This window comes from Haliotis cracherodii, unplaced genomic scaffold (assembly GCF_022045235.1).
Source record: "Haliotis cracherodii isolate W230 unplaced genomic scaffold, xgHalCrac1.p SCAF_43, whole genome shotgun sequence".
NCBI lineage: Eukaryota > Metazoa > Mollusca > Gastropoda > Lepetellida > Haliotidae > Haliotis > Haliotis cracherodii.
In genome coordinates this window covers 466,528-492,827 of record NW_027266301.1, presented here as the reverse complement: position 1 = coordinate 492,827, position 26,300 = coordinate 466,528, and the positions used below count along the sequence as shown (strand labels likewise).

The 26,300-nt window shown below is 41.0% G+C and overlaps 3 protein-coding genes and 1 pseudogene across 3 annotated transcripts in view; 2 read left to right on the top strand and 2 right to left on the bottom strand.

The window, feature by feature from the left end:
* The window catches only part of LOC139441717 (B-cell receptor CD22-like), a 328,007-nt gene that overhangs the window by 296,731 nt on the left and 4,976 nt on the right, over positions 1-26,300 (top strand). The gene's annotated exons all lie outside the window — the stretch shown is intronic.
* Positions 4,460-16,979, top strand: LOC139441732 (uncharacterized; annotated as a pseudogene).
* Positions 7,695-12,160, bottom strand: LOC139441731 (uncharacterized). The gene is made up of 2 exons (XM_071222520.1): positions 12,038-12,160; positions 7,695-10,949 (listed from the first exon to the last, which is right to left on the bottom strand). Exons 1-2 carry the CDS (start codon positions 12,158-12,160, stop codon positions 7,695-7,697), a joined length of 3,378 nt encoding a protein of 1,125 aa, XP_071078621.1.
* LOC139441741 (uncharacterized) lies at positions 17,664-19,477 on the bottom strand. Its single transcript, XM_071222527.1, has 5 exons — positions 19,339-19,477; positions 18,990-19,106; positions 18,658-18,783; positions 18,358-18,507; positions 17,664-18,181 (listed from the first exon to the last, which is right to left on the bottom strand). Exons 1-5 carry the CDS (start codon positions 19,438-19,440, stop codon positions 17,687-17,689), a joined length of 990 nt encoding a protein of 329 aa, XP_071078628.1. The 5' UTR covers positions 19,441-19,477; the 3' UTR covers positions 17,664-17,686.

The following is a 26,300-nucleotide window of genomic DNA, read 5'->3' as shown; positions in this document are numbered from 1 at the left end:
TGACGTCATCCTTTGTTTGGGCTGACTGACACATGGCATGGTATATGACATGACACATGACATGACGTGGCACACGGTGGTAGTGGTGATGTGTACTGGAATGACTGAGACCAGGCAGCTGATCTTTCAAGCATGGCCTTTCTCTTTTATCTATTCATACTATATAATATATTACAACGAGCATGGGCACTGACATGACAGACGCACAGAGAGACAGACAGACAGACAACGTAGACGACATCTCAACTCAACCTCTACCCTCGGTTCGGCACTCTATTGGAGTTGAGATCAATCAAGACACAAAGAGTCAGTTCAATCAATCACTGTTTAATAATGAACAACAACCACAACCAGATACATAAGAAATACGAAAAGACAATGGAGGAGGGAGTGCTTTGCATGTCCCTACAACAACAACAACGCGACAACGTTTCCTCTTCTATCTTCAAGCTCTTCGAGTGAAGATGGGGTCACCCTAAGATGTGGTCCTCCATCCTACTGTCCCAAACAGGTCCCACACGTGAGAGGTCCATCAGTTAAACAAGTACAGTCTATGGCCTCCCTGAAACAGGCATGACACATCACTTGACCACTGTTGCAGCTTATGTATCTTAACATGTTGTTGTTGTGTCGGCAGGCACACAATTCACGTTATCTTCAAGCTCTTCGAGTGAAGATGGGGTCACCATAAGATGTGGTCCTCCATCAAACAGTCCCAAACAGGTCCCAACCATGTTTGGTCCTCAGTAGAACAGGTACAGTCTATGGCCTCCCTGAAACAGACCTGGCACATTACTTGACCACTCTTGCAGCTTATGTATCTTAACATGTTGTTGTGTCGGCAGGTGCTACATTCACGTTGTAGGGGAGTGAGTTGAGCTTCTCCATAAGGATCGTCGTCAACATTGTCATCATCATCATCGTCGCAAACCATGGGCATACCTGAGGAGAAGACATCTTCCGCTGATGCTGGTGACCAAGGTTGTCACCGGTCGTCATCATCACAGGTGCATTCGGTAAATAGGTTGGCTCCCGACGGGTTTGTTCCCACCACTGTTCTAGCATGGACTGGGCTGAACTGACATCAGGGGTGCTGTCAATCATAGGACAGAGTCAATCATATGAATAGTCATACTCACGATCAACATCGACATCATCATCATCATCATCATCACATCAAGAATGACTGAGACAAAGAAGAGCATGGTACTTACAGTTGTTCTTGATGAGAGACCTTCAGAGACAATTTCTTCTGTGGTCGTCTTTTTGCAGGCGTTGCAGGTGTTTCAAAAAGGATGTCCCCTTCGTTTCGCTGTCTGCTGCTGCTGCTGCTGCTGTGGTGGTGGTAGTGGCTGCTGCTGCTGCTGCTGGTTTGCTTGTTTTTTTCTTCTGGGTCTTCTTTATCGTCTTCTTCGGTGCTACTTCCTTGAGGTCCTTCGATTGCCTTATCCTCGAACGTATCATGTCGCACATCACTTCGTCGGCCTTCGCACGTAACTTGGCGTATACGTTGTCGGTCTTTATCTTTGCACACATCACGTCGTACACTTCACCCCACAGTTCAGCAGTCATTTCACCGCTCCCATCTCCATTCGCTTGACCGCTCATGTTGCTGCGTGTCTTGGCATTCATCGGTGTGGACATGATGTTGTCGATTGTCTGTTGTTGTTTTTTCTTTCCAAGTCTTCACGGATGTGTGTCAACACTTGATGGTACTCTCTCCAAACACGTGTTTCTTCCAGATAAAACGCCAACAACCAACACAACGTGAGGGACGATGTTGTTGCTTGGTCCGTTCAGTGAAAAGTGATGACCGGAGAGCGTTGGTCGTATTAAAGGGGCACTAATCTAACGCAATTCACCGGGACTGGTTGTTACCTTTGTTATTGTTTATTTCCGTGGTACCCGGATGATATCCCAGAAATCTCCACTAGTTCGCGACCTGTGCTGCGCCATCCGTAAAGCGCACAATCTACTAATTGAGCAGCGCCACCTAGCGCGGGTAACTATTTAAACAAAGTCGTGTCAACCGGCGGAATGGGTTTACTTACGCGCTGGCTATGGGGCGAATGCGAACGACAGAATCGGCAAAAAAAAGGAGAAGATCGGAAGAGGGTAGAAAGAGGAACGTAACTAGAATCTGTTTAGGACTGCACCACGATCGATGGAACGACATGCGAGAAAGCACTGGATCAGGCAACAGCGAATTCATCAAACATCTGCTCGATGTTCATGATCAATTCTGCGCCTGCAGCAAGTAAGTATTTCCTAATCACTCTAAAATATCGAACGATAAGTCAACACAATGTTGAGATATTGCTATATTTTTTGCCTATTTACACTATTTTTACATAGTTTAGTATTGTTTTGATTATACTGTGTAAACAACGTAGATTCCCGAAACCCGCCCTCCAAATTACCTGAATGGTAGATACAAAGTGTTTGTTTATAGTCGGTTTTTAAACATTGTCACATGTTTTAGTTCCCAGGCAATGGATACAGCTGATCATGAAGTGACCCTCACGATATCAGCATCGGGAACACCGCCACTTCCTTGTACGCCTGGACTTTCTTTTAGTACTCCAGTTTGTGGTCACGTTGACACTCCAAGTCCATCTCGTTTTGGTATGCAAACCTTTTTTGTTTATTTACGTTTCAAAATTATATTCTGCGTGGGAATTGATGATAGAAGTATGATTATTTATGAAATAATTTGGTCATGTTATTTCTCAAATGGTACGAAAGCCAAACAGGTATGATTTGAAAAATTGTTTGTATATTTTCTCCAAGCCTCCTAATTTAGGTTCAAAGGTATATACTGACACTTTGCTTTGAAATTGTTGCATTGTCAGCAAACCTGTCCATCGTGAATTGCTGGCTTACTTACAGCTTATACTTGTCATGTTATCCTAAATAATTGTCTTTTCGTGTTGTCCAAATTGTCCAGTCACAACTTGATAGGGATTATGTGGCACTGAGTTTTGAAAAGTCATTGTCACTTCGTCAACAAACCTGTCCATTGTTATCTGTCATCTTGTGTTACATAATTAGTGCAGACACTGTTTTTAGAATAATTGTGTGTTTCCTCTCATCTCCTCACTTTTTTACATTTTGTTTAGAAAACTATTGTTTACATTGCTATCCTTTGTTTTTGGTACTTGAGCACATTTGTCCACAATGTTTCTACTTATACCTTTATTTTACTGCATCAGAGTAATGTAAACCCCTTGCTTTTAGATAATCAGTTATATATACTTATAATAGTAATTTAGATTTGCTCTTCCCATTGTGTCGTATAAACTCATGATGCTCACCTAAATGATCAAATTTTTGCTGTTAAAAAAATGTGTGGTTCTTCAATGTTGGGCAGGGAGGGTGTGTTTGTTGTTTGTGTACTGATACATGGCATAATATGTATATATAATAATTATGTTAATTAATGTTCCACTGACTAACAAAAGTTGTTTTATAGATGCCAGTTTAATTGTCAATGACCATGATGCCAGTGCATCTACATTGGCAGGAAGTTTACTGCATTCTCCCCCTGTCCCAGACGAGGCACCAAGTGTAACCTCACAAACCAGGTACTAATGAATATAAACCTATGAAATATAAGCCACGAAAACAATAATAATAACCGCTGAAACTGTACTTTGTAAAACCACTGTTATAGTGATGACCACATTCGTTAAAAGTCTCTTGCATGTGTGGTAATAAAACTTTATGCGTACAGGTACATTCAGCAATGTTGAATAAAATGTTAATTTTAAATTGCAAAAGGTTTGCAATCCTCTTCCAATACATTTAAAATATATTTTTCCACTTTGTTAATACAGTAATGAGTTAATTTATTTAATTGTATTAAATAATTTCAGCTTCAACACAGGACTAGCAGAACTGTTGGATGAGAATGAAGATGATGAAGAATATAACCCCAATATTAGTGATACAAGGTATATATATTCAATCTCTAATACAGAAATTCTATACATTGTATCATTGCAAGGTTGCCCCAAAAGCACTGTCTTTAAGACACATCAATTATCAAGATTAGTGTGAAATGTTATTCCAACAATTTCCCTATAATCAATATCTCAATTGTAGCACATTCAGAGAAGGATACATGCAGACTTATGTACCTGACTGCTATCTTGTGATATTATTGCCAGTGTGGCCCATAAACAATAACAATGAATTGTACAGATTAAAATATTGTTCATTGACCAGAAAGAGGATTTACATGCATGTGCACTTGTAAGTGATTTAAAGTGAGAATTTCATGTGTTATCAGGGCTACCTTTGGAGAGGACATTGACAACATCTCGGCATTAGAGGAAGATCTTCTAAACTTGCCCGAATTTGCCACTGATGATGATGATACACCTGATCACTTCCCCGACACTTCTGAACCACTGCTGGAACTCATCTCCGCACCGAAATTTATTGGTTATACCTGAGTCCGATCATGGAGTTGGTGAAACTGAAAGCCGGTGACACGTGTACAAGACCAGCCTGTGTTAGTCCCCTCATGTTCACAGACAAGATGTATGGCACTGCCTTGGTTATACAATGGGGTTGCACTTTTGGTCACTCGTATGGATCCTGGGCCTCACAACCAAAGATGGAAAGGATGTTTTGTGGAAATCTCCAGCTGTCGACAAGCATCCTATTCAGTGGCAACTCCAACGTGAAGATTGCTCTTCTAGCAAAATTCCTAAACCTTGGAAATATTGGCAAGCCAACTTTTTACCAGGTATTATATGATGACAATAGAATAAATTGACATCCTGTTAAAACTCCAAGATATTAATATTTATTCTTTTAGTAGGTAATGAAATAAAAGTACCTTGGTGCTTGGGTACATGTTGACATTCATATATATTTGTTGAAAAATATTTTCCTGTATTACTAAGACACAGGTTAGCTACTTCCTGCAAATACTGCTGCGACCAAAATACCAATAAGTAGTTGAAAATGAGTTATGCTTTCATTTTAGGTTCAAAGACTATATGCTGCCCCCGCAATCAATAAGTACTGGACTGTGATGCAGACGCAACTCCTCTCAGAGAAGGTCCGACGACGACAGGATGTCCGTGTAGCTGGTGATGGGAGGAATGATTCTCCAGGTCATTCCGCCCAGTTCTGCACGTATTCATTCTCAGACCTGGACACAGATGCTATCTTGCACCTTGAAGTTGTAGATGTCCGCCAGTCAACATCCAGTGTTGCTATGGAGAAGGTGGCATTTCAGCATGGCCTCAACTTCCTTACTTCCAAAGTAAAGGTTACAGAGGTTGTCACTGATCAGAGCCCAATGATAACCAAAGTAATGAGTGAGTATGAAACAGACTATGATGTACTTATACTTATCAAGAGAAATATGACCTTTAATCAGTCGACTCGATGAAATAAACACTTTATTTGACAAGATTTATCTAATATCCTCTATATACCCTGTATATTAAATGAAAATATAGGAATAAATAATGAAGGATCACATATTTAATTATATAGAGAGAACGAGAGAATGTTCATATTGTGGACAGCAGGAAATTCACTGGGAAAATTTAGAATTGTGGATCATACTACAATGCTATCAGTCCTACGTATAACCCAGTCTCCTCAGCATTTTGCCCCGATAAGCTATCACTTGTATTTGTTATAAAGTGTCAAAATAAATTTCAGCCAACAGGCCTTACCATACGACCTTTCTTGACCCCATTCCTTGACTTTTCTCATTAGCGCTACGACCTTGCTTCCAGATGTGTCATTTGAGGAATTCTTTACTATTCTGTGTAGCCTGTGTTTTCAGCAAGTTGAATGAGTGGTTTTATTATTTATTATTACATGGTTGATTAATTAATGAGTATAATGTTGAACTGATGGTTTATGTTGAATTGGAGTGATTTACAGTTACACCAAAATTTGCAACTATTCAATAATATATTATACATTAGAAGAAGATTTATTGTTCAAAAATACCCACAGGGAGCAGGGTGTACACTTCTACTTAAAACGGAAAGTTGACATACACCATTGAATAAAAATATCAAAAAGGTCTAGATAGGAGATGCAAATTTTCTTTGCATGAACATTTTGTAATGTAAATGGAATAGGGGAGAACCTAAAGTGCGTCCTCCAGGCAAAGAGTAGGGTTTGTTCTTTCAATAAATATGTATTAAATAGGAAAAATCAAATGAATTTAAAACAGAACGCACACAGCTGAGCATGAACTTCTGAGTACAGTAGAACATGGATATAACGAACTACAAGAGACCAGAGAAATCAGTTCATTATATCCGTTGTTCGTTTTATATGTTTGTATATGTATCCGCCATCTTGGACAAACACATGACAATACACGTATTTACAGCATTGATTTGTATTAGCAGTGATCACCTCATAGCATTCAACTGATAACATTTCATAAGATTCATTTAATAACATCAAATTCATAACATTTTCAGAACATTGTTAACAAATACATGTAAACATACTTAGCAAATTTACGATTTGCATGTGGGGAATCAGTGACGTTGCTCTGGCATGTATTTTCTGAAAGTTATTCAGCATCAAATAGTATTGTATGAACACTATGCTAAACTTATTGCAAACAGATTCGGTTAACTATTTACATATACTTACACATATACACATCGTTGTGAATTATGATTTTGGAAAAGAAAAAAATTATAAGGCACTTCATACAGTCAATGAAAGAACCCATTTGGATCATGGATTGATATGATGTGTCAATTATGTTTTTTTTGTTTAACGCCGCACTCAGCAATATTCCAGCTATATGACGGTGGTCTGTGAATAATCGAGTCCGGATCAGACAATCCAGTGACTGACATCATGAGCATCGATCCACGCAATTGGGATGACATGCATCAACCAAGTTATCAACCCTGACCACCCGACCCCGTTAGTCGCTTTTTACGACAAGCATAGTCACCTTTTACGGCAAGCATAGGTTGCTGTACACCGGATCTTCCCGAGCCGTGAATCATGTAGTGCACATTGATGCACTATGACATACATGTGTCTGCCATTTTCAATCATCGACAGAAATGGCATGTTCATATACTATTACAGCGTTAAGTGTTCATAAAATAAGTACATAAAATAATGGTAATTCACACGACTGTGTGGTGGTACAAAGTGTTCATGACAGTATCATCTGTATCACTTTCCACAACATAGTGAAAACATGTCCATGTACTGCCTGTTGTCTGGCCATAACATATGCTGATATAAATGTCTGTACATTGCTTAGTACAAACACAAACTGATAGTATGATTTTGATAAACATGTTCTACTTTATACAAATTGGTCATGAGAAGATACATATCTATCCATATTGTAGATGTTACAAATACAAGGCACAAATATCTACAAAATACTGACCATTGAAATACACTGTGATAATATGAGCATAAAATGTCTTTTCATTTTCACTATCCACAAGAAATGAACTGTCATGTCCTGATTGTGTGATAGAAACTGTTTGTGAAATGTGTTGAATTCTTCTTTGAAGGAAGCAGTACTAACAAAATGCTGAATTATGTTGTTCACATTGTCAACTTTGGTATGTATAACATCTTCCTCTAAATATTTATCAACATTGTCTTTTGAATAGTTAAGTGACATCTGAAGTCTGATGATGTCAATGAAGGTACTGACTATATTTTCAAGGTTTCTTTCTGGGTGTGGATGTAAGTTGTCTCTTCCTCCTTTGTCCTTTCTGTGGTGTATCTTCTTGCTTTCTCTTGCCATCTTTAATTTTAGTTTGGATGTCCTGTACATTCATATGGACCTCTGGTCCAAAGTCATATTCGACCTCTCCTGTTTTTGTTATTTTGAGGCATGAGGAAGCCATGAAATCCGGCAGATCAGCATAATGGTATCCTGCTGTCTCCAGGTACTCTACCTGGAGTTGGATCAGGTCAGCTAGGCGATGGAGTGCACTGGTAGGTGGCATCCATGTTTCGGCATTTCTGAGCTCAAGCTGGGAGATAAAGCTGTCATCAGATTTCTTTTTCAGTTTCATGCTCACCGCTCTTACTTCTTCTACGGTAACAGAATTTGGAGATACATTTTTTGGACAGTAGAGATGTTTTACGAAATCTTCATAAATATCTTTGTCAATTGAGGGTTGTGTTCCTTTCGAAATCTGGAAAAGATTTTGCCTGAAGTGACTGCTGGAGAGGTATGTCTTCAAAATTTGGGTATGTGAGATACCTTTGAATTTGGGGATGAAGTCATTCCCTCCAATGCAGGGACCCAATGCCAGCTTCACTCCTATGTCTGGATCTTGGTATTTGTCCTCAAAAAGTTGAATGATGGCTGTGATGTTGTAGATATCATGAAGCATATGTGGCTTCTGCAGAACCACAAAAACTTCATTTATAAAAGAACCATTGTCATCACGAGGCCAGTGCTTGGATATGGCATAGAGATGAATGCAGACAGCATCAATGTCACCTGATGTAATCAAACTGACAACTCTTTCGCCTGCTTTGAGATCAGATCTGCTGGCTATTAGCCAGTCTACCTGTGACATTTCTGCTTCACCTTTACGTTGTTGAACATCCACCAGAGCTGTAATGGTTGGTTTTTGACTTTCTTTGTCAAATGTACAACAGATTGGCGTTGCATAATGTTTGCATGTGCAAGCTCCATCACACGTACAGGTGTGCATTTCAAGTTCACTGTCGATGTCAAGTGTAATGCCTGGTGGCAATAGCAGGTCTTTAGCATTAGCTGCAACATACTTGCTAATGAGAGATTTTCCAAATGTTGTTCCAGTTATGACATCTCGTTGAAATCGTTGCTGTGTAATGGCATCATCAGCTGGTTTCAGATGGGTAATAGAAGATGCACTGCAGGCCTTTTTTCTCTGTTGCCTTGTGCCTGCCTTAAACTGATCGGGAGTGAAGGAATACTTCTCTTCACAGAGTACTATTCTCTCCAAATTTGGCATTTTTGACGGTACGGGACGCAATATAGCATTTTGTACATAGTGCAGATATTGCTTTCCTGTGATAACTTTACTTTTAAATTTCACTCCAGCAAATTCAAGGGTAACTAACTTTACATTACCTGTCAACCATATTGGCAAGGGTCCTTTAACAGACTCAATGACACCATGTCTGTTTCCTGCCTGACAATCTTCAATGCATTTCATGAGAGCATTCTTCATAGAAGTTGATTTCTGCACCTTAGGTTTGCTGCAGTCTGGTTTCACGAGTGCTTGGCACATGTTCATTTCTGAGGAAAGGCAATCCGTTTGCTTAACTTCCCGTCTGATGGCCTTGGATCGTTTCGCTTCTTTCTCATCTCTTTCAGACTGTTGGACGTATCTAGAAGCTTTGATTGTCCTCTTGATGGTAACACCTTTGGATCTCTTCACTCTGCTGAGCAGTGGTTTAGGACCTTCCACTGTCATTAGGCTTGGAACATCAGCAGAGGATAAACCAAACAGTTGGTCATGACAAATGAACTTTTGTATCAGATATTCGCCAATTGCTCTGGTGTCATCATCAAGAATTTCTCTGGACAGTAAAGACCTCTTTTCAGAATACATGTTGAATGGAGTGGTACAGGCCTCCAAAGACAAAGAATTCTGGCGTAAAATTACTTCCACTACCCTGAAAGTGTGCTCAGCATCTATGTTTGAAAATAACCACTGTACTCCGTCATTTTCTTTGGTCTTCTCCTTGGTGGAATGGATATCATTGAACGCATCAATAAGCGACATCCTTCTTGAAGCAGATTCAAGAGATGAGCCCGATCTAAATCCCTTTAGGGCATCTTTGTGGTCCATCTCCCTCTTGGTATCACAAGCAAAATTTACCGTACTGTTCCCAATAGGTGTTGAGTACAGTGTCTCCTTTAGCTTCTGGTGGAAGATGCCTGCTGTATAGTGATGAGCCAGTAGCCTTGCACAATAGGGAGCATACGAGGTAGCACCATTCAAGAAAGAAAACTTCAAAGATGACTTTACAGTTCCCAATAGGAGACTGTATCCTTTGGAGCCCCCGAGCCGTTCTGAAACTGAAATAGCAACTACTTCATTGCAGTGTGTCATCATGTCATAATGGAGGGCAAAAGTAGCATTCATTTGCCTTCCTTTATCCATGAATTGCATCATTCGTTCATCCCATGTCTCAGAGGCAGTAGTTGACTTTCCTGTGATCAATTGCCATGTGATTATCTTCGCATCATCATCATCCAAAGACTGTATAAATTTCAGTAAGAATGCCATTTGCAATGCCTGAGCAATTCTTCTAACATGTCTTGTGGCTGTGTCGATGTGATCAGCTGTTAGTAGCTTTGACCATTCTGTGACATCTTGATCTCTCATAACCATGAGCAGCTCCACAAGGCCAGCATGTTTGTATGCACTAAACAAATTATTCACCTTGGACTTTCTCAGATGTAAGAGGGGGAACTCTGGCAAAAACTTTGCATACTTTTTGTTTTCCTTAATCAAGGACAACAAATTCATACCAATTTTGTTGTCTGGTCCTAAAAGTATCCTGTCAAGGCAAACATCGTATCCAAGATTATCATCCAGCTCAGTCTTGATCAGAATATCATCCAAGATCTCCCTAAGCTTGTTTATGTCATCATCTCTGCCAGATGCTGGAGGTGGATGTCTGGTAAGCAAAGGAGGGGGTGAATACTTCTTGAAGCCAAATGCAGTCATGATGTTTTCATATCTTGGTGTGTCACCATCTAAAGTCAACTGATCTATTGAGGTTTCTAGCAGGGAGTCATCTAAACCTGTGGCAATCCCATCCATGGTTGTGTCTGCACTGTTGGCATCACCAGCTACTTCTTTTTCTAGGACATCAACAGCTGTCATTATATCAATAAGGTAGTCCTCTTCCTCACTATCAGACTGACCTTCAATGCAATCTGGTAGGTCACATGGGGCAATCTAAAGGAGAAAAACATTTTTGAATTATGACCACCCTTTTTTTGGTGTTAGTTGTGTTTTTCATATATAATTGTTTTAACATACATACATACATACATACATACATACATACATACATACATACACTCGCACACACTCACACACACACTCACATTCACATACACACACACTCACATGCACACACACAGATGCACACGCACACACACACTAACACACACTCACATGCACACTCTCACACACACACTGGCACACACACACACTAACACACGCACATACACTCACATGAACACACACACACATGCACACACACGCTCTCGCACACACACACGCACATGCACATACTCACATACACTCGCACACACACTCGCACACATACACTCACACTCACCCCCATACACGCACTCACATGCACACACACATTCACACACTCACACACACGCACTAACACTCGCGCGCACACTCACACACACACTCGCACACACACACTAACATGCACATACTCACATGCACACTCACACACACACTCGCACACACACACACACTAACATGCACACACACACTCACATGCACACACACACACATGCACACTCACACAAAACACTCACACACACACACACTCACATGAACACACACACGCACACACACAGACTCACACATTCACACACACCCTCACACACTAACATGCACATACTCACATGCACACTCACACACACACTCGCACACACACACACACACACACTCACATGCACACACACTCACACATGCACACTCACACAAAAAACTCGCACACACACACACTCACATGAACACGCACACACACACACAGACTCACACATTCACACACACCCTCACACACTCACATGCACATACTCACATACACTCGCACACACACATTCGCACGCACACACACACTCACACTCACCCCCACACACGCACACACACACTCACACTCACCCCCACACACGCACTCACATGCACACACACATTCACACGCACATGCACACACGCACACACACACGCACATACACACACACTCGCACACACACACACACACACACACTCGCACACGCACACACACTCACACTCACCTGCAATGGAGATTCCACATCATACATTGTGACATCTGCAGCAACAGAATCAACAACATCTATTTGGTCCTGGGATTGTACATCACAGCCTTCCTGAAGATCTTCATTTTTTTCAGGTGTCATTTCCTTGAAATATGTTCGTAGCCATGCTGTTTTCGTACACAAGCCATCTGAAAAGTGTAACAATCTTCCTTTAATTCTGTGGATGGAACATTATTAACTTTGAATAGAACTAAGAAGGTAACTGTAAATAGGCAAATGTATTTGGTTTTCTGCTCATTACAGAGTATAGGTTTTTCAAGTATTTATGTAAAATGGGAAAGACTTATTACAAGTACAATAGTAACTATGCTTACCATCTAGTAGTCTCCACAATCGGGTACTTCCCCATCGGCAAATCTTGTGAAATATTCCAATACTGGTTGTTTCTTGTGTGGAAGGATTCAGAATGACATCAAAAGCTTCAGGTTTTGACAGTGATATTTGTCGTTTGCATTGGCATGCAAGTGTCCCGTTGCATATGTTTGCATCATGCCAAGATTCTGTTTCAACTGAATCCTTTGGCATGCCTTGCAGTGTTATTGGCAACATGCAGAGCTGTTTCGAACGATGTTCTCCTGGGCTTGGGTCACTGTGGTACTTCAGGCGGACAAGATTGTCAAGCATCAGCACTATGTGGCATCCTCTCATGCTCACCATGCCCTTCACTTCACCTGCTAAGGTATTATATGTGAGAGGGTGTTCCTTGATATAGGTTGCAAAGTACAAGGTGTCATCAATGGATTTGCTTGTTAAATTTCTTTCAGCAAGGGACAAAGATGTTGTTATTCCAGAAGCACTTGTTATTGAGAAGACATTGCTTATGCTATGGTAGTTCATTAGAAGCTCATCAGTCGTTGCCTGCTGCAGAACTCCGATAAAATTCTTGTTGTAAGTATTCAATAGCAGGTCATAAGCTGTATAGAGTCGTTCCAATTTCTTCTTCATGGTCTTTTGGGTGTTATTAGATTGGTGAATGGTATCTTTGTTGATGAATGTATCCAAGACGATTTGCACAACCAGTGGTACATCCAAAGTCCATTCCTTAAGGATTTCAAAGTTAGAGACAGAGAGTGGTTTCGGTAGATTTGCTGTGAAACAAGATCGACATTTTTCACGGGAATCGAGGGAAATCTCTGTAACTTCATTTTGTGAAAGAGCATTGAGCTGCAGAAAGCTTTCACTTTGAAGTTTCTTCATGCGAAAGTCATCATGAAGACTTAACCTTGCAATTTGGCCATTCTTTTGGTAATATGGTTCAAGTGATCCAAGTGGAAACAACACAATGAGATGACATTGTAAGCAGTGCTCTTGATTCAGTCTACTGGTAATGATCCTTTGTAGAAGTTCAGCATTTCTTTCCTCAATTGCTGTGTTACATTCCACAAACACCTCCACAAGATCTTGATGATTTTTGGTTGAAACACAATGGCAACTCACGCAGGTGACTGATAGTATTTCTCCAGGGAAAATGTTAGTTAGATCATTCAATATTTGATTTTCTACAATATGAGGGCGATGACGAAATGTTGCGTATATCTCAATGCCTTCTGCTTCAATGTGCGAACTATATCTGTCTAGTCGTCTTGTGATTGTGGATTTTGCAGTTTTCAGTATAGCACTGCTAAGATGTTTTGCACTGGCAACTGTTCCAAAATATTCCCATTTTTTGTCAGTGGTATTATCACGCTCAGTCGCTACAATGTCATTTGCAAAGTGCAACTCAAACAAACAAATGTTAGACCACTCCTTCTCTGTGAAATGCTTCTTGTATAATATTTCCAAATTCGGAACATCTGATTCGATGGCAGTGTAATCAATAAGGTAATTGATATCATGTGTAAATTGTGATGTTGCAATCTGTTTATATAAGTCAAATAATGTTCTTGAGTATGTTTTCTGTTGGCCTCCAAATATACTGCTGTGAATGCTCTGTGTTATCTTTGAGCATATTCTAAAGTCATCACTGTGGTGACAAATGTATTTTACAATTGCAACTGTATTGAGAAAAATTGCATTTCCGTCTGTCTTGATATAATTATTGCGATAGGAAGCAACTTCTCTTCGGATATTTTCTTTTTTTATCTTTATTCTGTCTTCTTCATGGTGTTCAGTTCTCAAAAATTTACAGAAGTCCTCAATGTTGATCCATTTGTTCTCCTTATCAACTAAAACCGGTATTGTGCTCAGCCCAAACATCCTTGTAAAGCAAGCCTAAAAGACAAAGTTTGCTTGCTGGTATTATGCTGTTTTTTCATACCCAAATTAAGATTCAATATGGTTTCAAAGAGTGTATACATTATCAAGGAATTAGTTTATCAAATATACAATTAATTATAATTAGGTTAGATAATTCTGTTTGGATTTACATTTCAACTGTTTTTCTCGAAAGTAAATAGTAACTGGTGTGTATGTTATCATTTCTCAATACATATACATCTCTAAATAAATATATATTTACAGAAGTCACAAGGAATAACTTAAAACATTACTCACCCAACTTCATGATGTATCCAGGCTCATAAATGTAGCACTGTGCGTGATGAATATATTAACTTCACTGATAAAATGTATTCTCTCACAAGATATTTCTATGTCCACGTGTGTACACAGCTTGTTGAGAGTAAAACAAATCGAAGTGGGAGAACCATGGAATATTAACTGTAGCTAAAATTAGATTGTTTATCTTTATTCAAGTTAGCAAGAAATCCTAAACCATCCAGATGCTAAAGAATGTCTCCCGCACCTCACCCCAACCCCCCAGTGTGTTAATTAACTGTCCACCAGAAAATTGGTGTTGACAGCAACAGAGATCTTAGATGTGCTCAGATGAGCACTGCTAAGGGGGTTGTACGTAGGACTGCTATGTTGATTTGCAGGAATCACCCCTGGATACCAGGCCATTGACCACCAGTATGACATATGGCATGTTGCAAAAAACCTGGAAAAGCGTCTGATTGCTGTGAGTTATATATATTCTATAAGCTCTACTTCACTAACAAAATTAGATGTATTCCCCAGAGAATGTACTGAATTTACAGTCGTCATTATTCTACTTGTCTCTTGATTATGCTTTATTTTTCTTAACTTTCTATTTATTTGTACTTCAGTCATGCAAGCCAAATTCTCCGCTGAGACAGTGGATAACACCAATTAAGAATCACTTCTGGTGGAGTGCTCAGGTCTGTGAAGGACAAACAATCAAAATGAAGGTAAGTATCTTTTAAATGTGTTCCCTGGGTAGTTTGCAATTACATTGGTTACATAGTTGTATGAGATTGTGTGAATACAGTGGTCTCATGATTGTTTTACTTGTTTACAGGAAATCTTACTCAAGAGTCCTGTCACATGTGTGCAACATCCATGAATGGCATGTTGCAGGAAACACAGAAGGAAAGTGCTCTCATGCCCCCATCAACGAGACAGAGGACAGAGAACAACCGTGGCTCGACAAAAACAGCCCTGAGATGGACTCCCTGCGTCATGTTGTGACAGAACCAAGGTTCCTGAAGCAGTTTCACTACTTCCGCAAATTCAGGTATATATATGGCAGCAAACCCACACTGAGGCATAAAAACTCCCCACCTCCACATGTTTTAAATATTTGGTATCATTGTCAATTAACTTTATAAAACATTTGAGATTGAAGCAATTCTGATATGAACATCTGACCAACTCAACTATGATAGTACAACATGTGTCATTATCATTTTTAAAAACTGGATTGTCTGGTCCAGATTGGATTATTTACAGACCATCGTCATATAGCTGGAATATTGCTGAGTGCGACGTTAAACAACAAACAATTTTTAAAAAATGAATGTTATTATCATTGTAACAATTTATTATAGGCTTTAAATAAACAGATAAAAATATTTTCAGAATAGGAATAACATACTGTTAGTTAAATGTTGCATGTTCTCATTTTTCAGACATACCGGCGCCCTGGAATCATTTAACAGTCACATTCTGATGTACTCTCCAAAACGCCACTCCTACCAGTAAGTAATTCAGCAGATTACTTTGACCAGTTTATTGGTTGCATAAATTGTCGTAAGCATATTTTTATCATTAATAAAAGATTTATCACGGGTGTTTGTGACTAAGGAAATATTAAGATATTAATTGGTATTTGTGAAAGTGACTTCAATCAATTCGTTGTCATTTCCCTTAATCCCTAATTACAGGTTATGTAATGGGACCAAAATAGCGATATCATATACTTAATAAATTATACTTCAGGTTCACAGGCTATCGTGCAAGGAACCAGTTGGCAGCAATTGACCACAATCACCATCTCCATCGACCTGAGCAGACCAACAGTGAAGGCGAAACAATGTAAGCAACAAGCTTAAAAGTATACTCAGACAACTGATTTTCAAATCAAGAGGGAGACTGCCTTTTTTTCAAACTGGGAGAATAGTGGGTATCACGGGTGTTGCCATGATGTGTATTAGACATATAATAATATAATAAATCTGTTATCATAATCATATGTATGTTATTACATTATAGGTACATGGGTATATACAGCAAGAGGACCCAGCGTTGGAGACCAAGGACCGCAAAAGTGCTCAAGAACTACTCATACAGATGGGACCTAGAGATGATGGCCTTTCAGCAGAGGGACCAGGAAGAAACCGGGGGCTTGAAAAGGAAGCATCCCATGGCAGACGATGATCCAAGGTGCATCTCGTCAACGATTGCAAAGAGACCCTGTCCCCCGATTGCGGAACTAGTGAGACAATGTGTCACAAGATTCACGAAATGAAATCGCTGTACACTGTTGTAGATGTATAGCTGTAAACTGTTGTATATGGATTGCTTGACTAATGTAATTTAATTCTACTTTTTAAAATCCTGTGCAGCAGGTTGTGCGATACAGTGTGAACTGAGCTATCAAGTGTATATGTCTGTTGTCTATGTTGTATAGACTGTTCAATTATAATGTAAAATGTATTATAAAGAAGATTATGGTATCAGTTGCAATGTATTTTAATTTACTTTGCGTTATCCAGTGTAATGTCAGATATGCATTGAATTACAATCTAAAATAAAGAATATTATAGTATAGTCCAAATGGCTATGTATATTATTATGTGTAAGACTCCAAAGTCTCCAGATTGTTTAACTGTACACTTTGTGTATGTACTAACATAACATGTTATGTCAGTAACTGCATAAAGGTAATGTACATTTATGAGATCCCACTGGAATTAGTTGAATTGTTATTGAAGTTTATTGGGCAATTAGTTAAATTGGTATTGAAGTTTATTGGGCAATTAGTAACAAACAATCATCTTATTAGATAACAATTCAAGTAATTCCAAGGTGATCTCATAAATCTACTGTAGACACAGCTGTGTGTATTCATTTAGTATGTTACATGTCACATCTCCTTTATGGTGTTACTGACATAACATGTGATTATCAACTTATTAGATAACAGCCTTTACAAGTAGTTGCCTTTACAAAGCCTGGATGGATAAATATCAGGTGCACAAGGGGCCAAGAAATATGACAAGAGACAAGTTAAAGAGAAAGTCATCTTTTTATCATACATACATACAACTTATTTACACTGATTAATAAATATACAGAACTGAAGCATCACATGGCTTTGAATCCCGAGTAGATCACCCTGGGATCTGGGAACCTCAACCTGATGGCCAGTACGACACAGGATGGCACAACACGTCTATTACCCATGCCCAGTCGTCCGAATCTCTGGAGTACGAACTGTCTGTAAGCTTGATGGCGATATACAGCGTTACTCCTGTCTTGATCGTGAACAAGAAACTCATTGTAATGTGCCATGGCGAGGTCCAATATAGCATGTGTGATCACGGTGTAGAAGTTTGGCAAGTTCACGACACACTGGGAGGAGCCAGTCTGCCAGCAGCATTTATTTTCTTGTGCTGACGGCATGGGTCGGCAGTTGCCACATCTACACCATCTTGGTAGGTCCTCTGGCTGTGGTTGACTTGGTGGATTATCACATGGTCTGTATCCATGGAGATAATCCTCAAATGATCCCTGATCTCTGAACAGCAGCTCGGTCACTATGGTCTGGAGCTGTGTCATACTCAGAGTTGCAGCAAAATCCTGGAAGTACAAGTACACATCATGTTCAATTTTACTAAATTTGAGACAAACTAAAACAACTCCATAACTATAGATAAAGGTTTTATCAGGTTGAAATATCTTTTAGACCAGAAATTTACCTTAGTTAACATCAATAAGCTTGTTATGTTTAGCTGTACATGCTTGTAATAAGGTACCTTGACCGCTTGAAGGTGCGATGTCACCTTAGGTGGACCATCTGGTGCACCGACAGCCTGACGTGGAGTGGACCTTGGTCGTACAATTTGTCTTCTCGATGTCGTCTGCACCATTTGCCCTTCATCTTCGCTCTCAAGTAACATGTCAGTCTGTGTAGAAATGTAATTTAATAATGTTACCTGGATATCATATTATTTTGCAATAAAGGGTGACATTTTGTGTTACTTTACCATTGTTCAAATGTTTTTGAGATGAAAAATTGTCAATAAAAAGTACCAAAGCATTTTACTAATTATTACCTGTACTCGAACCTGGTCAACCTCAAGCCTTCTGCGGACCCGAGCAGCAGTTGCACCCTTCTTCTTTCTCTTCTGAGAGGAGTTGTGCACAAGTGGTGTGGTGTGACGGGTGTCAGCATCTACTTCCTGAAATAAAAATAAGGCATTTTATTAGAATCATAAATAATAATAATAATAATAATAATAATATAATCTGGGAAAGTTGCTAGGAAAAGGATGTGTGACCATTTATTGAGACATTTTATTTGATAAAAGTACAATATATTATTAAAATCCTGACAAGTTCACTATCATAAGTCATATAGTGTAATGAAACAAAAGTATTCAAATACCATCTCATTGACCATGTCAAGTCTCTTTTTGCCCCTACTAGTCTTCCGGTTTGTAGATAGAGGTGGCATGCCACACCTTTCTTCAGGCTGCCAATCATATTCGCTGTCAAGCAGGTTCTAAAAACATTGATATTTGAGAATTTATTAAACATGCTTAGTGGGCAAAATTCCAGTTAATACTGCCCATATACTTTCATTAAAAAAATACTTCACGATTTGTTATACTTTGTAAATAATGTGAATCTACTATTATTGTGCATCATCATCTTGTGTAATTACTAAGGTATTTATTTTTATATATTTGGGGAAAAAATACATCTCATGTGTAACGGTAAAACATATGATTTACCTCTCGGGCGAACTGCAGGACTTCTCTTTCGGCGGAATCATCCATATCTACGTCGATCGGCATCGGAGGCTGGCATTCTTGTTTGTTGATGCAAGGGACCATCCAGCCACATGTGCCTAAATCGGAGCACGGTATCCCGGCAGCGCGGCACGGACACAGGTATTTTTACAATTGCAAACGATGTCTTGAGAGCTGGCCATTTTGAGTGTCTGTGTCATTACAATGACATCTGTGTCGTATGGGTATATAACGCGGTAAGGAACCAATCAGCGTTCAGATAACAGATTAGGGGATTCCCCGTCGCGACGGCTGGGACGACCAGTCTGCCACAGTGGACAGTTGCCCAGTCCCTTGCGCGTCTCGGTCGAGTGAGCACGGACTGACCACCTGGCAGCCAGCCTTTTCCATAGGGTTAAGCTTGTAACGTGAGAGAGAAAGCACAACCTCGTTTCAGCCAATCAGAGCCCACCATGGCCCGAGCGCGGTCTCTGATTGGTTGACAACCCAGGCTTCTGATTGGTCAGATTTCGATCCGTTTTTTTCTGTAGGGGTTCATGTCGATTCAGTTTCGATCCGTTGTGACACCCCAATGGCATGACATATTTATAGAAAGTCGTCTCTGTACCCAAAGGGCAGCGTGTCTACAGGTAGCCCTGTGGTTTCGTCGTAGACGAGACGTCGCTTGTCGTACACAGTACGATAGTCTTTTCAGGTGGGTCTGGTCACAAGAGCGTTTTCGTGCCGAGGTCCTTTTCGAATGATGTGATGAGGGTAATCCAAACTGATTTTCTCCCCCTTTCCCAGGCCGTTGTCCCAGTATCAGTCCTTTCATGGTGTCAAAGTTGAGATGGTGTTGGTTTCTGTAATTCTTTGCATGTCGTGCGCGTTCCATCGGGTCTGGGGTTCATTAACTCATAGCCATAGTTTTGGGGACCTCCTGACACAAACGTCTTGATGGTATTTCCGTCCAGTTCGTCTGTAAACTCACCCAACGAATGGCCCAGCTCTGGATTCGCGTCGTGGGGTCGATGAATGTAAATGACGCTGTCCATGTCAAAGTACAAGACCCTGCGACCCACCAAGGCAAGGGTGTCATACAGCTTGAGACGTGCTTGGGCGGTGACCCAAGCAGCGATGGCGACATTGAAATGAGTATGAGGGGTTTGGAATTCTTTCTTCTGTGTATAGGTCACTTCCACCATGTGTTCGTTGACAACGGTAACATCCTCGATGGTATTGCGTTCATCCCTCCACAAGGTAAAGTACTGTACAGGATCGTTCATATAGATGTTCTGACAGTAGTCTAATCGTTGTCCAAACTTGCCCCATAGCGAATTCAGTTGCATCTTGGCAATCGTGCGACGTCCTGTTTTTTTTTCGATGCGGTCCTTGTCCAACCCAATGCCTTCTTTGTCGTAGATCACCTGGATGTAAGAGTCATGATCCGTACATCCCTCCGGGTATCCGCTGGCTTCGAGCTTCTCCTTGAAATGACGATCGATATAAGTGTCAAAGAGCCCTACTTGCTGCGTGCAGGGGTCATGCTGTGCAAAGGTGTCAAAATGCCAAACGTCGTAGATCTGAAGCACCTGGTAGTCATACTTCTTCACGGCTTCATGGAGTTCTACGGTGGCGTACGTGCCCACCCATGACCTCTCTTCGTCCGTGTGCTCGCAGGGGGAGTGTGACTGGGTATCGGCACACGTACGGCACAAAGGACAGAGCAGTTTGCCATGGCTGGTGGAGGGGCCTCTGTAGGTCTGGTTGGCTTCGGTATTGAAAGAGTGCGGAAAGTACACTTTCTTCAGTTCTTTCAGCCCAAAGCTCTTTGGAAATGCTTTTAGTGGGTAAGGTTTTGAAATTTAAACTGTCTTCGAAACACAGCCGTCCCAGGGTCACCTGCAAAATTTGTTGACCATTTCGAATCTTGGTGGGGAGTTTCACCAGAAGGGGGTACAGACCCTTCAGGATCAAATGTAAATCATACGATCGTGCATTATGGGCCATCACATAAATGCGATCCTCCTTCTGGACTGTCGTGGTGGTGCTCTTGTTCTTTGTCTTCTTTGTCTTCTTTGTTTTTCTCCACTTCCATGACATCTTCCCCCTCCACCTCTTCCTCTTCCTCCTGCTGGGGTGATGAATGTCGTTGACGTTTTGAAGAGTGGTTTCTTGAGGGGGTGCCATCCCGTTTTCTTTTCCCCAGGTGTACTGTTGCCCCCTTGTGTGTGCTGTCCTCCTCTTCCTCTTGGTTCTTCTTCTTGGGTGTTTCAGCCAGCGTGGTCAACCACACACACACTTCATGATGCGTGGTGGGGCCTCGAAACACGATCTCACTGCTGGGACCATACCCTTCTTCTCTCCATGGACAGTTTTCGCACAAGTCCTTGCTCACTTCACTGATGCACCGTCCACATCCCAACTGCACCACGCACAAATTTGGAATGTGTTCCCACGTGTCTTGCATGCATTTAAAATCGTAGAAGACGTATTGGACGTTGTCTCGTAGGTGATGTTGTTCCTCTCCCCCCTCTTCCGCCTCTTCCCCCTCTTCCTCCCCCTCCTCAGCCTCGTTTTCTTCACGGAGAGGTGTCATGTAACAACGATGGTCTGGAGTCATGGGTTCTCGGAACACCAAGCAGGGATGTTCTTCATCTGAGCACTCGTGGTGAGCCATGGGGGTCTCCAAGACGCGGACCAGCTGAAAACAGGTCGGACACCTGTGAATCGATTGACAGGCGCTGGGTTTTCCCTCTGACGGTGACTGGAGATGTCGCGTGTAACACTGTTGATTTGGGAACCAACGTTGACATGTCAAGCAATAGCTAGAGTGGAGGCAGCGGTGACAGCGGTATTGCTTGGTGCAGCGATGTTTTTCGGGATGGTCGTAACGTTGGTCACAGTGTTCGCAGTAATGGTTAGATGCGTAAAAAGCTGGCATGGAAGTGATGACATCGTAGTGCTGATCATGATGGTATAAATGTAGCACGGTGGCGTGGGGTGGAGCCTCATCACACTTGTACAACAGTCTCTGGTCCACCTCTTGACTGTAGACTTTCAGTTGATCATTCAGGTGGGCCAAGACGCGTCCCACGCGTGCTAGGTCGTCCAGGCCCTGACAGGGACCTTCAGGCAGACCAAGGCGTCGAAACAAGTCCCATGCCCGAATGCCTTGAACGTCGGCCCGATCCGTTCTCGTCAGTCTCACTCGCTGGGTTTCCCATTCTTGGGTCAGAGGGTTGGGCTTCTGGGCATAATGCTGTGCCACCACCAGGGCCCGTGCCAAACAGGATTGATCTTCGTTCTTGATCCATACAATGCCCTTTTTGCAAGTCCAAACACGTTTTTCAGTTGATGACGGCCACTGCCTGATCCTAGCCTGTCGGGATCTGCTACGTGTACTAAAGTCACATGGAGGTCTTCAAAGAGACAAAAGGAAATCCGTATGGGTGTGTTCAAAGCGGGATGATCGATACCTAGACCAATACGATCTCCCTTCTGGCCTGACATCTGTTGATAAAAGTCATTGATCACCCTGTCAAGTAATGCTGGCAGTTCCATGGGAACGCGTTCCGGTGGTACGGTGTCCAAGTACTCTGGGTTGTAAGTCAAACGATACGTATGATTAGCAGTTCTTAATCGTCTGGAGCGTGTGGTATCTTTCCTCTCCAAACGATAGGGCGTACTTTGGTTGCCCGCCATGATAGCGATGCCTGTCTGATGAACGTCTGTACTATAAGAGAGAGAGAGAGTTTTAGGGGATTTACGACCGCTTCAGCCATCGGCTATTTCGCAGTCGGGGCCAGGCGGGTTAAACAATAATAAATAATAGTGGGAAATAAGAAAGTAATCGGCTAGCCCAAAAAAAATGTAAATTAGGGGGGATAAAGAAGACAGAAATGCAGTAAAGGGGGTAGAACTGGAAGAGAGAACTTAGTGGGGGTGTAGTAAAGCTGTAGGAAACCTATTCTATGGGGAGCAGATTGTAAATAGACTTAAAGACGTATATAATCAGTTCAGCTGATATGCAATATAATAATATCTAATAATAAGTTAAAAAATAAATGGGGTGGATGGAAAACCTACTATAATAAACTTTGGGCTTATTGGCTGGGGTGGGGTAGGCAGGAGTGAGGGGTAAGTCGCGGCCATGAGCGTGTGAACTGGGCTTGGGTAGGTGGCTGGTTAAACGGGCATGATAGTTTGTGTCTGGATATGGGCGAATTTTTCGTGATGACGTCGGAGAAGTCGGTCTGCGCTGAGAATTTGGTTCCCGATCCTAAATTGAAAAAGTGTGGATTTTGTGAATAGTCTTAATGCTGTGATTTGTTGGGATTTTTCTAAAGTTTGCTTAAGAGTTTTGTTGTTTTAAGGAATGTAGCTATATGGAAGAATTTAGCTGGGTGATTGGAGGGGTTTTGTACTATAAGATGGACTGAACGTCTGATTTATAGGCAACCCTTCCCCAAAACAGGATCGAAATCTGACCAATCAGAGGCTTGGGTTGTCGACCAATCAGAAGACATCCCCGACCAATCAGAAGACCTCGAACTAAACCACCAGGTTCAACAACTAGTCCAAAAAGCTAAAAGTAGAGACTGGAAAAAATTCTGCGAAGGTATAAATAACCGTACAGATGCTAGAATGGTCTGGCGCAAAATCCACGCCATCAGAGGCTTAAAACGACATATAAAAACCCTAACATTGACAACTCAACCAACCCCGCCCAAAAAGCAAATAATCTCGCCAACCACTTTTCGGCCGTTAGCAGTAACACCAACTTCAGTCAAAAATTCCAAGATAAACTTAAAACAGAAAACAAACCCACAAAAGAACCAAACAATAACAATCTAGAAATAAATCAACCCTACACAATTGAGGAGCTCCTCTACGTAATCCAAAACAGGAAAAAGGGCACAGCCCCAGGATTAGACCTAACTTCTTACCAAATAATTAAAAAACTCCCCCTAAAACTACTCCAGGCACTACTCAAACTATACAATCTCATCTACCTAAACGGACAGGTTCCTACTCCCTGGAAACAGGCCCTAGTCATACCAATCCCTAAACCTAATAAACCAGCTAATCAAGCTAACTCATATAGACCAATATCCCTAACTTCAAACTTATGTAAAGTAATGGAATCAATGGCTAAAAATAGATTACAACATTACTTAACCCAAAATAACATCATAAACCCAGATCAAAGCGGTTTCACTCTTGGCCGCTCAACCCTAGATAACCTCCCCCGACTAGAACAAGATATTAAGACAGGACAACTAAATAAACAATATACCACAGGCATCTTCTTAGACTTCTCTAAAGCTTTCGACATGGTATGGCACGATGGGCTAATACAAAAACTTAAAAAAAATAGGACTCAAAGGTCAGATAATAACCTACATCCAGGACTTCCTAAACAATCGTAAAATAACCGTGGGTATAGACCAAACTCTATCGGACCAATGTCCCCTATAAAATAGCACTCCACAGGGCAGTATCCTCAGCCCCACCCTCTTCAATATAATGATAAACGATCTATTCGAGGGCCTATCCCCTAAAGTAAACACATCCAAATTCGCGGATGATGGAGCCATCTGGATCCGCACTAAAAGCATGAAAATGGTCCAAAATCTACTCCAAAAATCTCTTAATAAAATACAACAATGGGCTGACAAATGGGGCTTCTCCCTTAACTCAGAAAAAACAACAGGAATAGTATTCAAACATAAAAACATGAAACCCGCCTCCCCAATCCTCCAGCTAAACTATCAAACAATCAAATTTCAAAAACAAAGGACTTATTTTCGATGAACATCTCACCTGGGATGCTCACATCCAAAACCTAACAACTAAATGCAGTAAAGACCTAAACACCCTAAGATGCCTAACTGGCTCTAACTGGGGAGCATCCAAAGATACCCTCCTCTCTCTCTACATATCACTAATAAGATCAAAACTAGACTACGGCTGCGCCATATACAACACCCTAAACAACTCTCTATCTAAAAAACTTGACTCAATACAATATCAGGCTCTTAAACTAATTACACGCACCCAACATGGCACCTCCTACACCTCACTTCAGGCCTTAACAAGAGAAATGCCACTAAGTCTACGCAGGGAACAGCTAAGCTTAAATTTCTGGGCCGCGTCCCAATCAAACCCTCTCTTCCAAAACTTAATAAACCAAAACATCAGCCCCAAAAACCAAGCTCTAGCTCGTAAACACCCCTTACTTACCCCAATATCCCAAAGAATAACAAACTACCTAAATGAACACCAAATTAAAAATCTTAAACAAAACTGCAAACAATCAAATATCTTCACCCCTAAACTTAAAATACCCAAAATAGACACAACACTAGCTAGCCAAATAAATAAACAAACCGACCCAAACATAGCTAAAACTACCACACTAGCATATATACACGAAAATTGGCCAAATTGGTGTCACATTTACACGGACGCATCCTCAGATCCGACCTCCAAACACACAGGTTTCGGAGTCCATACCACACAACCAACTAAAACCACACAATCCTTCTGACTCCCAAACAACCAATCAATATTCACGGCAGAACTAATGGGCATGGCCTCAGCCCTCCATAATCAATAATCCAAAAACCACAAAAAAAATCCTAATACTTACCGACTCCCTAAGTGGACTGCAAGCCCTCCAAAACAAAAATACCAAAAACCGACCTAAATTAATAAATCAAATACTTAAAAGCTCCAACGACCTAACTAAGGCAGGCAAACAAATAACCTTCTTCTGGATACCCGCCCACGTAGGAATATACGGTAATGAAAACGCCGATAAAGCAGCTAAACTATCCCTCAAAATCCCAGAAATAAGCTTAAACTTACCAATCTCAAAATCAGAAATTAAAAGTGTAAACAAGCAAAAAATCACAAACAATTGCATAACCTATATCTAAACTCAAATAGCCAAATCAAAA